Source organism: Geospiza fortis, unplaced genomic scaffold (genome assembly GCF_000277835.1).
Source record: "Geospiza fortis unplaced genomic scaffold, GeoFor_1.0 scaffold878, whole genome shotgun sequence".
In the NCBI taxonomy this organism is placed as follows: domain Eukaryota; kingdom Metazoa; phylum Chordata; class Aves; order Passeriformes; family Thraupidae; genus Geospiza; species Geospiza fortis.
The window spans coordinates 1,370,657-1,385,046 of record NW_005054471.1 but is presented as its reverse complement, the minus strand read 5'-3'; the positions used below and the strand labels follow the sequence as shown (position 1 = coordinate 1,385,046).

The window sequence follows — 14,390 nt, the reverse complement described above, 5'->3', positions numbered from 1 at the left end:
TGCAAGGCAGCTGCAGGCAGGACAGCCAGGAGAGCACAGCAGATCCAATGGCCAAGCACACATGTTAGGGACAGACATGCAGCAGTGTCAGATATCACCCAGTGGCTTTTCCAAGGGTTCACTTCAAGATGTGTCTCATAAGATATCAAATGAGCCTTCAGAATGGGCATCAGCCTCCTTTCAGCTGAGGTTTATGTACAAACACATGAACACACTATCTATAGACCTTCCTCAAGACTAGGAGGATGTTCCTCCTTCCAAAGACATCTGAAAATGTGGAGTTTGCAGACAAGACAGATGGAACAGAGTGCTGAGACCCAGAGTTCAAATCCAGCTCACACTCAAGGATACTAGCTGATATTTTATCAGATTAACATCTGATAAAAGAAAAGGATTTGCTGAAACTCACATAATTTGGTGACTGACATTACATAAAATCCTAACAAAAACCCAGTCTAGCTTTAGGAGACACTAAATGCAAATTCCTTTTTGGAGGCACCAGCATCAATATCCTTACGTCCTGTTTGCATGGTAATTCAGGTAGACAGCAACACAGCATTTCATACTCCATGGTGTTCCTCCCCTTGGTTTTCTGTACAACTTTGGATTGAAAATGTGGCCTGAGAGGGCCATCTTGTTTGGTGCAAAGACTGGAGGAAGGAATGATTTTCTTTCTTGCATGCCATCTGCATTTAGGAGAGCACCCAGCAGCTCTGTAGATTTTGTAGAAATGTTTTGACAGAGTCAGAGTCTGTGCTCTTGCCTTCTGCCTTTTTCTGGCCCTGGTGGCAGAGACTGGTTTAAGGAGAGCAGTGTCAGGACAGCCATCTATCTCCACACCTTCCCAGGAAATCACCACAGCATAACCTCCAACAAGATTTGCTTGAGCAGAGAGGCTGGATCAGATGACCCCACTGTGGCCCCTTCCAGCCTTACCCATTCTGTGACTCCGAGGGCATATGGAAAACTTGCTGGCTAAAGCAGAGGTCTGAACATGAGACCAGACAAGGGAACCAGCCTCATCTGCGGTTGATACATACCAATGGGCAGTCCTCAATACTCCATAATGAGCCAACAAACATGCTGCATGGTCATAATCTGCTGAAGGGGCTGCAGTTCAGAAGGGTTAGTGTTCAGTTTTCTATGACAGCCACATGCGCATTGCCTTAAGCCACTCAGCCTTTCTGATAACGATCCTACACAGGTACTTTTCCCCACCCTTTCTACATTATTCCCCTAATAAAATATATGAACACAAAGCATAGAGAGGAGAAGCCAAAAAATTGCCATTTTATGGTCCTGTACTGTCATGCCAAACCAGCTATTTCTACAACCAACTCCTTCTGTGCACAGGCAAAAATGCTTGAGTTGTGCTTCGGTTTGTATTTGGAGGAAGCACCAAGTGGAACATCTGAATTAATCTCCCTCCTTCCCTAAAGGGCTGTGCTAGAAGCAGATGCACATCACAAAATGCAAAGGGCTGAAGGCAGTTACAGGGTTGGGGAATGTCTCAGGGCACATGGCAGGCAAAAAACAGCAACAGGGGCAATAAAAGGACTTGGTAATGGTGCCATGGGACAGTGGGTGTCATAGAACCCCTCAGGTTGGAAAAGACCTTTAAGACCATAGAATCCAACTGTTAATCCAGCACTGCCAAGTCCACTAAGTCTGTCCGTCAGAGGAGAGGTGTTAACCCTGAGAGATAACAGTAACAGCAAGCCTCATTCTATCCTAGACTGAACAGTACAGTGGCTAGTTATAGCTGGACTCAGTGATCTTAAAGGTGTTTTTGAACCTAGATGATGGCATGATTCTATGATGGCAGCATGATGGAGACCTGTGGGATGTGCAGCCCTCAGTGGCTGGTCCAGGTGAAGAGATGGCTTGTTGCTCTAGCAGGCACTCTGAAATGCTCTGAGCTCCTGAGCAAGGGCTGTGGGAAAGGCTGAGTGTGTGCAGCCTGGCTGGAAGGCACAGAGACTGACCCAGGAGGATAAATGTGATGAAGATGTTCCATGATACCAGTGCTGAACTGCAAAGCCCCTCTCCAGAAGAGTGAAGATTTAAAGAGCGTTGGCCATGTCCTATAGGATTTGGTTTGACCATGGTATTTCTATTAGGTTTTGACTACATTCCCCATTTAAAAAGACTCCTTAAGGAAGGTTTTTTCCTTTTTATCCTTTTCTCTACTCTCTACTTCCCCCACCTCCAGACAGCCTCATACTTGAGCTGTATTCTGGAAATATTTCCCCTCAGCACTACCAGGTGGTGAGAAAAGGAGATGAATTCACTTGAGGAACACTATCCCCACAAGAGTTGGCAAGTTAACCATCACTTCTACATGAAGAGGCAGGGATGCTCAGTAAACAGCACCATTCAAGTCCTCTTTCTATGGCCTGGAACCAGGGCGGCAGCATGTTGTTTTAGGCAGAGGGGATAAGCACAGCTTTAACAGTTGTTAACACCATCAAGTAAATAAGCCTGGGAACCTTGTGTCCCTGCTCTTTCACTCACACTGTGGCTGCTATCAAGTTTTGCATTGCACAGAGTAGATCTTCAGTATGGTAAAAAAATCTCCTGCTAATTAAGACTTCTTAAAGACTCAGCTCACTTCATATAAATTTCAGATGGGGGATCTGTCTGTTGTGGCGCAGCTCAGGCTCTGCTTTGTGACTCAGGAATTCTGATGGGAAGCTCAGAACTGCCCTCATTTTTTTCCTTTCCCAGGCTACAAAGCAGGTGATGACCCAAGACAGGTTGTCCTTCTTCCTGAAAGGCCAGGAAACACAAGACTTGTGCCTGTGGCAAAAGACTTCAACACCAAGAAAAATGCCAGCCTATCCCTTGCATATGCTGCAGTCAGTGAGAGGACATGTTTCCTATTTACAGAAGTGATTCTGCATTCAAAACAATCTGCTGGTGAGCTGGGAGCTCAGAACAGCAACCTAATGTAACAGGTTTCCTAACTTTTGCAGCACCAACTGCTCCTGACCTGGGACCATGTCTGGCTTACAACTGGGCAGAGAGGGGGTGAACAGTAGTTTCCTCTCATGGGCATCTTCCAGCTGAAGCTGTTCATAATTCTGCTGTTGCTGAAAATTCCTCTCAAGTCTGACCCTACCACACTGATGACTTCAGCATTAATGAGTTTCTCCCACAAGCACCCAGAGACACAGTGTCAAGAGAATATCAAGAGTCAAGCAGTCTTAAAATGTGCTGACTTCAACTAGCTTTTTCCAGCAGTTCAGTACATCTCTAGTCCTGACTCATGCAGGATTCATTTCTTCTCAGTTGAACAAATTTTAAGACTTTTGGAAAGAGATGGGTTGCACAGGGATTAAATACAGGCTGAAGTCAGAATACGTGACTGAACTGAAGTCACAAGTATGGTTGGTATTCCTGGGCAATGAGCAAGTCCTTGAAGTGCATGAGTGGATTGCAGATCGAACCTGATGTGTTTGGTGGTAATTTAATGTGGCTCTAAGGGTAGATTGCATTGGCTATGTGACACAACAGCTCTAGCTAGTACTGACTCACAGTGAGATGTCAGCTACTTGTCCCTTTTGCAAGTGAATGAATTGTGTCATGCTAGTCCTGGCTAGCCTTGCCATAAGAAAGGATGCCCTGGTCCGTCCCCATTCCTGTGCCCCAGTTATAATATCGTTTTGGTTATGCAAATGAAACAGGTTTAGTGAATGAATTAAGAACTGACTTCCTCTCATTGGTAAAACACTTTGATACCTCCCACTTGCCCTAATCTTGCAGATGGATTGGTTTCAATGGGCAGGATTACCTGAAGTCCCATCTGACCTTTCCCATTCTGGAAAAAGACACTTTACAAAATATCCCCAGTGCCTAAACAAACCAAGGAGGTATCTCTGGACCCCTCTGCATTCGCTTTCCAGACCAGTCAGCTCTGCCAGGCACTGCCTGGCACATTGAGCAACTTCTCTTTTGTTTTACCATAGTTTAAAATAAGTTATCAACCAATCATAAAATGAATTTTTTGGTTTCTCCTGGCTCCATGAACACAAAGAGGTGCACGTCCTACCATAGGAGGAAGCAATGGCTGTTAAGTTTTACAGTTATAGTGGAAAGCACTGATCACAGCCTGCCGGCCTCACTACTGGATGTGACAGGCGGTGGAGGAGGTGGCTTGGCAACACATGCAGGTGGGGTTGACAGATTTAGGGGGGATTAGGTCGAGGTCCTCGTCATCCGGGATCTCATCTAACCGGTACCCATCCTTTAGCAGCTGGATGTTCAAGTCTTGGTTGATCTGCTACAGACAAAGAGACAAACAGTCAAACACTTGGGACTTATTACTTCTGGTGGTCAGAAGATGAAGGATTCATCCATCACTCCCTTATTCGGGAATGTATTTCCCCATCATTAAAAACTGCCCTACAGTCCTAGATTTGATCTCAGGTGAGGGGAGAGTACTAGCTTCTCCAGAGTAGGAATATCTACAGTGAGATAAACTATTTTGTTATGGAATAATTTTTCCCTAAGGACAAGCCCTCAGTTAAAGTAATGCAATAATATTATTTACTGGCAGATGGGCAGTCCCCCCTCTCAGTCTGGGGCACACTATGGCAGTGAAGAGATGGTACAGCTTGGGTCTGTGATCTCAGATTCAAGCTGGATCTATATAAACAACACTTAGTCAGGGCACAGAAACAGCTCAGATCATCTGACATGGTCACTGCTCTTGGCTGTTTCCCAGGGTTTCAGAGGTATTTTATCCAAGGAAGAGATATAAGGAGCAAGAGTTCTGAGCAGTTTGTGGGCAGAATGGCTGCTCAGGCCCTGGACGCAAAATCCTGCAGAAGCAGTAGCCAGAGGCTGAGCAACAAATGCATGAGAGAGTACAGGAATTTACTCAGAAACAATGCAGAGGGACTAACAAGCCTGAGCTTCCTGCCTTTTCTCTTTGAAAGGGCAAGAGTTCACATCTGCAAGTCCTCCCTGGAATTTCTACTTGCTCCAAGTAAACACACACTGGGTGACCCTGACCACTCAGTAACTGGAAATCACAGCACACCCTCAGACCCTGTATTTGTGTCCTTGGCATGCATACAGTTGCTGAGCTGCCATGGAAGTCAAGATGATGCTTTTGCACCTCATGGGTCACTGCAGGACTAGGCAGAATGAGGGAAAGTTTGAGTGAAACCAAAGGTAGCTGTGAAAACTGCAGATGGGCAGATCTCGGTGCCATGGCAGTGAGGATATGGAGCCAGCTGGATCACGAGGGAAGAAAGCAACATGACACAGTTTCTGCCATGGCTCCTTCCACACTCACAGAGTCTATACCACTACTAAATTTGTTATGTAGCCATTTCTGCCTGTGCAAGACCTCTATAAGCCATTTCTGGCTGCTCTGTTACTTGCATTCATGGCAAGGATGGCAGGAAAGAGTATAACTCACCTCAGCTGATGAGTATCCCGAGGAGGAATATCTGGACATATCGAAGTCATCATCACTGCAGGGAAGTACAAGTACAGCGAAGAAGGAATTGGTTAGATGAGATCTGTATTCCCCACTTAGTTCTATCTTTCTTGTGCCATGAAACTGTTCTTGAGGCACAGAGAAGCTACATCAAGGGAGCCTGTAGAGCAGCTTTCATCTGTGACCCTCAGATCTTTCCATCACAGTGCTCTTTTCTCACAGCTCTTCTCACTTGTTCTTACACAGAGACCCACCATAGCATAGGTCAGAGGGAACAGTGGAGGGAAGAGTGTGAGTGCTGCCCTCTGGCATGAAAACTCACTTAAGCTGTCATGTATATCATCTTCTTAACCTTTTGCATACCTGTCTGTATCCAGGGCTACCAGGGGCTTTTCATCTGGACTCTGGTCTAGCGACGAGTAGCCCTTGTTGGGAACGACGAGCCTGAAATAATTAAATGTTGTCCATTAACCACACAGTAAAGCTCAGAACCACACACTGCCTAGGGCAAAGCTGTATGATAGCTGGCTTTCCCCATGTCACTTCTTTGCAAGCCCCCACTTATTGGTGAAGATGTTTACATGGGTCCAATTCAGAGGGAGCAAGCTGTGTCTCTGGGTAGCCTACAGTGGTTTCACAGGGATTAACACTGGGCATGCCTTAGGAACATACTCCTTCCTGGAAGAAAAAAAAAACATTGGGACACTCTGTACTTCATTCTGGTAAACCTGTTTGGCCAGCACTGCCTGTCATATCAGATTGCTCATTTTTTTGTTGCTTGTTTTTTTCCTGGCAAGGGTACCTGACACCAGCAGTAAGTACATAGGGGAAGGAGGCTAGGGGAAGCCAGAGGCCAGAGTGATTCCACTATTCTGCTGTTGGACATCAGGGATATTATGTGGTGCCTCTTTCTGAATCTCTATCCAGGCCGCTGGCAACACAACACTTCTGAGGTCTCAGTACTAAATTTAGTAATATTAGAAACCTGAGCTGGTGTGCCCGGCATAAGAAACCAGTCAGACCAGCACTTTTTAAATTCCATTTTTTCGCAATGACTTTCAGTTAATCAGAAGTGTTACAAAGGCTGAGGATGACTCTGCACCTTTAACTGCCTGGGAGAGTCTGTGAAATGGAGTGCAGGCTTCAGAACTTCTAAGATAAGGAAAATGTGTTAATACAATGGTATCTTGTTGACAATGGAGCTCTTTCATCCAAAAAAATACAAAAAATAATTTGGTTCACAATTAAAATAAGATTAACTAAACCCAGCAAATGGAGTAAGATTCTTTGTACAGCAGGTAAGAACCACAGGAGTGACAAAAATCTTGTCTTTCAGTAAGTTAAGCCAGGCTTTCTCCCAAGTGGTCTTTAACAACACACCATGATGCACAATGATGCTTCACTAAGAGTTTAAGAAATATAAATCTAAATATGATAATCCATCTCATCCATGCTCCAACTACTCTCTAACTATCTGAAATGTTTTTCTGCTTCTGCATAGGTAATTGCAGCAAGCCATTAACAATTTCAGAAATAAGAAGTCCTGGCAAGCACTGTCAGTGGCCAGGCTCAGGAAGAGTAAGATATATAAATCCTATAACAAAGCAGATATATAGGTTCACAATTATTTATATTTGCTTACTGTGTTCACTGAAACATAAATTAAATAAATTAATTTAAAACCTGACACAGCATTTCCAAACTGCTGCACCAGAGGACTGGAGAAAATGGGATCCACTTGCAAAATTCAGTAGCCCTCTCACAGAAGTGGGATGGTCCTTCTGCTCCTGAGGTATGAAGGCAGGAAGTCAGGAAGCAAAGATGTCTGGAGCTGAAGCTGAGATTTGGCAGAACAAGTCTGCCCATACAGATATCAGAAGTACTAACTCTCATTTTCACTCTCCAGTTTTCCAGTCCCTGCTCCACATATACTCACTACAGTTGTTATTAAATCATCAATGAACAAAGCACTCTCAGGTGATCTAGGAGAACACTGTGGTGTTATTTACTCAATGAAAAAAACCCCACTACATCTTCTTCTTGAGAAGTGTCTTTTTTCTTAAAAAAACCCAAAAGTTTAATTTAACTGCAACAGACAAAAATTGTTATAGTGTTTCTCTGCCCCTGATATAAGTATTTCCCTCACATCCTGATTGTCCTTATCTTCATTTCCCACTGTCCTTGGAATAAAGTCGGGTAGTGGTGGTAGCTGCTTTTGTCTGCAGCTGCCCTGGTACAAGCTTCTTTGTCTTTGTGTTTTTGCTCACTTGAAGCAACAATAATGTCCAAGTTTAGGTTACCCTGAGTGGACTGTAGCACTCAGCTATATTCAAGTGGTGTGGATGGTGTTGTGGGCTCTGTCTGTGCTCATAGGAAGAGCATCACTCCTACCTCATTCACATTTAATTTGATTTTAGAGAGGCTGAGTGTTTTATGGATCCAATTACTCTCACGTCTCAGTAAGGCTGGCTGCACCCTTGTCCCAGAAGAGGACTGAATGGTGAAGGCAACCTTGTACTAGAGGCTGGATGTCAGAAATCCACAGGGATAATACAAAATAACAGAGGCCTTGGGGAAGAAGGAGGAGGAGGAGGAGAGAGTAGAAGAGGCAAAGCACAAAGGAAAACATATTTGATGAGAAGAGCAGAACTATCAAAAATGGGGAGATGGTTTTAGCTTAATTCTCCTGCAGAGACCTGAGGAAGCCAACAGTTCAGACTTAAAAAATAATCCAGAAATTTTGCAATGTGTCCTCCTGGAATATTTACCATTATACTGCAACTGTTACCCTGTGAAAACCTGCTTGAACAAGCTTGTGGCATTTCTGCCTTGCTGGTGTTGTCCTGTCAGTGGCAGACAGACTGAAGCATTCAGAGGTGCTCAGATGTCCTTAAGTGAAATAAAACTGAGCTGGCTGTTTGAAATCTTTTGTCAATAGGTGTCACTGCTCCGCTCTCTCCATTGGCAGCTTGGAAACAAGTATCTCTCCATGGAAAATTTGCTCGTGTTACAGGTAGATACCTCTATTTATCCCACCTTCTCTCCCTTATTATCTTCCTCCCCTAATTTCAGTGTTTCTAAACCTCTCAAGCAGCAAATCTGCTACCATTCCCCTCAGGATGCTAGCTTGCAGCCTATTGCCAAAAGAAAACATGCTTTTCCAGAATGTACTTAGAAGATAAGGAGGACCAGTGGGCATGGAAAACCCAGCTGAGCACAGTTCCTGAATTTCTTGCTGCCAGGAAGGGTCTGGCTCTTTTATATGGCCTCAACACCTGAACACAGAGAGAGGAAGCAATGCAGCATATTCCCCATATGTATTTCAGGGGCTTACAACTAAAAGTTGACAAGGTCCTGTCAGGATTTATGACTAATATTTTGGGTCTGGGTTCTTAGTGTGAACAAGAAATCTCATCTTTCAGAGGCATTGCATATAGAGAGGCTCTGACCTGCAGCTCCTATTCTACTTACTATATGGTAATCCAGGCAACTTTCCCCTTCATCAGTAAACATCCAGCATTCCCCAGATTCCTCCATCATTTTAAGTGAGGTCCTCCACTAAAACCTGCCACCTTTCTAGCAGCATGCAATGCATGCAATCCTGTGGGCTCATGGGGTTTCCTCCCTTCTGATATTAGGTAAGTAATACATTAGTGTACTGAAGTCTGAACAGACAAAAAATAAAAATACTCTAAAAGAAAATATTCAGCTCAGAATGTCTTTGTTTACAGCACGCTGTAGTACTGCCTAATGCTCTCTTACAGACCTGTTCCAAAGCATCTCCAGCAAAGTGTGACTGTGCTGTTCCAAGGGTGGAGAAGGTGTATAGAAAATCACACAGAGACAGATTATTTACAAGCCTTCAGTATCCGTCAGTAGCAGAACAGGTCACCATCAAAAAGGAGCAGTGGAACTTACAGTGACAAAAGCAACCAAGGCAGAATTAAGCTCTAAACTAGTCTGTGTTTCATGAAGAAGCACAGCTCCTCTCCCACTGGCAGCATTAGGTGTTACTCAGATCCTGCAGGATGGCTGTATCAACGCCCTGATTTTAACCTGGCTGGGCTGCTTCTGCCTTCTACGGGCTGCACTACCACTGGTGCTGGGCTCAGCTGTCCTTGCATCTTCCCAGGGGCTGGGATGCAACACAGCACAGAGCATTTGGGCCTGCCAGCTCCAGGAAGGGGCATCACTGCTCTTGCAGTGTGGCTGGCAGAAGGCAAATGCAATTAACACTGTCCCTGACCACCCCATGACCATTAGGGATTGCAGCTCACAGCACAGCTGTGAGTACTCTTCCAGTCCTTTACCTTGTTCGTGCCATCACGTTGTTCTTCTTGGGCTGCTGATTAACTGGGCTTCCCATGTTGCCATTCTTCAGGGACCCCTTCCGAGCCAGCTCCCTCTGCTTCTCTGCACAGGAGATAGGAATGGGAAAAGCAAAATTAGAGCAGCAGCCTAGCTGGCCACCATAAGAAGAAACCCAGATCTGGTAGTGGCAAAAGGCACAGCAGCATTTACAGCAAAGGACATGAACTGGCCACTTCTTATGAAGGGATGCTGCAAAGGCCAGATGAGCTGTGTCCCACTTTCTCCAATGTCACCAGGGACTAAAACTAACCTACCTTCACTCAAAGCAGCCTTTTGACTAGAACACACTAAAATCTGGGTCTCCAAGACCCAGACTTCCATAAGGTCTTGGAGCTTCTGGATGAAACCCAACTGAGGCAGACAACAGGCACAGAACTTGTGCCTGTCTGCAGCTGGTTGCTGCATGGACCCCAATACTGTGCTCTACTAACATGGCTCTGCTTCTAGCAGGGATGGGAACACAGGAATATAAATGGATATTAGATTTTCTGATTGAAAGTCCTTCCTTGTTTCTTGTGGAAGATCAGCTGTGTTGAGTTATGAGCTAGTCACAAAAGTTGAGCTAACTGCCCCAACCTCATCATGCAATGGCAGGCAAGGCCTGTACGGAAAAGCTGAGCATGGAGCCAGTAAGGCAGGAATGAGAACAGCTAAAAAAAATTCTCCAGAGTGTGAGAAAATGCTGGACACTACTTTTGTGGCATGCCTGAATAACAGGTGTACCAGACTGCTTGCTGAGGAATCTGAATAGTGAATTTATTTTGCTTTGGCCTCTCCTGTAATGTGAATTCTGCTGTTAGGTTGTGTTTCTTCTGAAGATTTTATTTCCGCTTGGAGAGAAGAGCAGCTTTTCTCACTTGCTGTGGAAAAGCAGCATGCTTCTATGGTGTGCAAGTTCAAGGTGAGCCAACACTTTCCCTTCCTCACAAGTCAGAGCAGGGGGACACACATCCAAGGCTCTCTTTCTTGAGGGAGAAATAGACAGCAGGGATACCTAGAGATTGTTATGATGAGGAACATGGAGACAAGAATACATACACTTGTAAACCATACCCAGCCTGCTCCTGCTGACAGCAAAGGTGAATAAATGAACATGGAACTTGGCAGGAAAAGGATTGGATTAATAACTCACTCTGGCTTGAGCAACTTGAGAGACTGATTCAGGACTGAAATCAAAATCTTAAATCAGAGTAATTTTCTCAGTATGGAACTTGGAAATGTATTGGTAACCTCTGTCTCCAGAATAAAAGGCTGATACTTTGCAGGCCACATGAATTTTGCTGTTCAGAGAGAGATAAAGCAAGACTAAGAAGGCAAATACCTACAACACGAAATAGAACCTGATTTCCACTCATCTCCACCAGAACCTCCAGTGCTGACCACAAATACACAGCACTGAGACAAGCTGCCAATGCTTTATGATGCTGATGAAATGGTGACAGGGGGCTGAATACAGTGTGAGTGCAGGTGTGATGGCTCACGGACAATCATCAGCAGGGTTGAAACTCAGGTTCCTTCTGGCTTTTCACTAATTTTCCAGACAGAAGCTTCCTTCAAGAAGCACGATAGAGCAGAGAAGGTTGGGAAGGCATGAAGCAGTTTGTGTTTGCCTTTGACATTACAAAACACGTTCAATTAGGAGTCTGAAAATCCTGTCTGATCATTAGCAGGATCATGGTGTTGGGGGATGCATTCAGTTTGTGTGCAAGTTTTTGGTAGTGGAGGGTTGCACAGGTGACCTAGTTCTGTGAGAAGCTTCTAGATGTTTCCCTGTGTCTAACAGAGCCAATGCTAGCAGGCTCCAAGACAGACCTGCTGCTGGGCATGGCTGTGCTCATTAGCAACAGTGGCAGAGACTCTGGGATAACACAGTTAGGAAAGGGGGAAAAATGCAGAACTGCGCTCAGACAGAGGAGTGAGGGTGTGTCAGAAACAGCCCTGCAGACACCCAGGTCAGTACAGAGGCAGGAAGAGGAGCTGCTCCAGGTAGCAGAAGAGATTCCTCTGCAGCCCATGGCGAGGTACCCCTGCAGCCCATGGAGGCCCATAAGGGAGCAGAGATCCATCTACAGTCCAAGGAGGACCCCACAAGAGAGCAGGTGGGTGCCTGAAAGGGGCTGTGACCCTGCAGAAAACCCATGTTTTTTCTGTGTTTTCACTCCTCTGTCCAGATGAGTAATAGAAAAGTGTTGATTGGCTGCTGCTGCCCAGCCAGGGTCAACCCACCACAGACAATCTACTCATCTCCATGCTTGAGTGAAGCAAAGCAGCAGTTTTCTGTTTCAGTGGAGAACTTGGAGAATACAGACAGCTGTGCTGTCAGTCTGACTCATGGGGGAATTTGCCTGCACCAGTTCCACTTCAGCTAATCCTGGATGTTGTGTCAGAAGAAGAACACACGGAGCACGTGAGTGTGGGTATGTGAGGAGGGGGTCCAGGATCCTTTTGACACCCCTATACTGTTCTGAACAGCATGAGGAACAGCCTTTTGTCTGGATCTGCCAACCACATCACATCTTGCTCCTTTACCGTTCACCTTGTCACTTCATCTTTGAGACACTCTGTCCCTTATGACATAAAAATCATTTAAGAGAAGATGCATCTGCTTAAAGAATAAGCATTGCTTTTCTGCTAGCCCCACACTAGCCTGTGCTGCTTGTTAACTCCACCTGTGTCATTCAGCATCTGCTCCAATTGCTGCTTCAAAGTAAGCTCTGCTGGTGACGAGACAACAGCCAAGCAGACTATGGAGCATTCAGTGAGGCAGGGATAACACCCAAGTAAAAAGTAGCAAAGGAAATGCATGCTGCAGACACAATCAGCACCACAAGTGACCCAGCCTTGTGTCCTGCCTGGCAGTGGTCTCCTATTACAGTTGCCTGCAAAATTAATAAGAAGGTGTCCCAGCATGCCAAACACTCAGCAAACTGTCCCTGTCCCAGTATTCACTCACCTGCCTGACCCAGGATATGTCAGAGGGTGGACGGACGGACAACTGCATGCTGACAAGTGACACACATCCACACAGGGAGCCTCTTTAGTGAGAGTCAAGAGGGGGCTGAATTCTCCCCTTATCATGGAACACCTACTGCCCTAATGAATGATTTCAAGGACTGCTTGAGATGATTTAGTGCAATCTAAAATGGTTATCTGTTCAACTGGCAGGATGTGTCTAGCTGCTTTATGATGAGAGAAAATAGTAATGGAGCATGGGAAGCAGAATGGACTTAACATGAATGTGTCTAAACTAAAAATCAGACTTGAATGAATCCTTAAAATTATTTCTCTGGTTTCAGCATTTAAACAAAATCATAGTCAGTTTTAATAACACTACGAAGGTTTTTTAAAAAATTAAATGCTGAACAGTTTGTTTGGAGCATGTTGCTATGTAGGGGTGGCCTTGGTTTTGCCTACTATCTTCCCCGAACGAGAAATGCCAAAAGTAGTCATACGCTTGAGTCTCCTGCAGAACTGCTCCTTTTGTGACATGAGGCAAAGCAGACAATGCAGGAATGTGGTGAACATCATGCTGTACTATGCTGAACAGATATTTGAAGAATCAGACACCCTAAATCCGCATTTTCCATTTGTCCCAAGATAGTGGGTGAGTCTGGCTATGATCAGACATGGTGGGTGGAGAGTGGTTTAGGATGCCATTGTCACACTGTCACTGTGCTTGACTACCTGCAGCCCCCTCAGCTGAGGCAGCCTGACTGGCACAAACACAATTTTATGGCAGATGAGGCTGATTTGCCTCCTTTGCACTGTGGGGTGGAACAAGCAGATTCTGACTGCTCCAGTCTCTTTGCTGAGAGCTGCTGGCTGGACCTCAGTAACTCAACTCCTTGTAAACCTGCCTGACTAAGAGAAGATGGAGCTTCCTGCTATGGGGACAGTGCAGTGTGGACCCATGGGATTTGCTGGAGTGGCAAGATAAAGAGAAATTAATCCAGTGTGACAGAACTGTATTTTTTCATTTTCAAGGTTGATGAGATGAGATTTTGCGATGTATTTCTCTCTCTGTCCCCCACAGTCAGCTAAATTGTTTCTGAGGCTGAGGACTCTGATTCCCTGATGAATTCTAATTTCTCAAGTAAGCTGAGAATTTAAATTACACACTAAATGAAATTAATATGTCTGCTCAAATTCTGCTGAATGATGAACGGATTCATGAGCAAATTAAAGGAGAAAGAATGAAATGCTGTCTACAGCTTCTTCAAGCCCAAGTCTTGATTTCAGTTCACTTGCATCGCTTAGCTGGGGGACATTAGCATGAATCTAGGTAACACTGAAATCTTCTCTACCTTTTGCCTCTGACAGACAGTATTTGTCAGTGAGGACTGTGCCACTGCTTGGACAGGATTTCAGGGTACATACATAAATTTGGGCTTTGCCTGCAGGCTGCATGGAAAGGAAGGTGTAAGGAAGTTGTGTGTGTTAGGACCACGCTGATCCCAGTGCTCCCTGGAGTGTAAGTATGACCATGTGGCTGGCATTAGTGCAGCTGATGGCTGTGCTTACCTGCACTGAAAAAAAAGGCAAAAGAAAAGTGATTTTTACTAAACAGGTG

At 45.0% G+C, this 14,390-nt stretch overlaps 1 protein-coding gene across 1 annotated transcript in view; it reads right to left on the bottom strand.

Moving 5' to 3' along the window:
• Positions 1-6: 6 nt before the first annotated feature.
• The window catches only part of FAM219A (family with sequence similarity 219 member A), a 36,291-nt gene continuing 21,907 nt past the window's right edge, over positions 7-14,390 (bottom strand). The window contains exons 3-6 of the mRNA XM_031062868.1: positions 9,760-9,862; positions 5,813-5,893; positions 5,429-5,483; positions 7-4,279 (exon numbers count right to left, since the gene is read on the bottom strand). Coding sequence (XP_030918728.1) covers positions 4,124-4,279; positions 5,429-5,483; positions 5,813-5,893; positions 9,760-9,862 — 395 coding nt within the window. The 3' untranslated portion in view covers positions 7-4,123. The remainder of the gene's footprint in view (positions 4,280-5,428; positions 5,484-5,812; positions 5,894-9,759; positions 9,863-14,390) is intronic.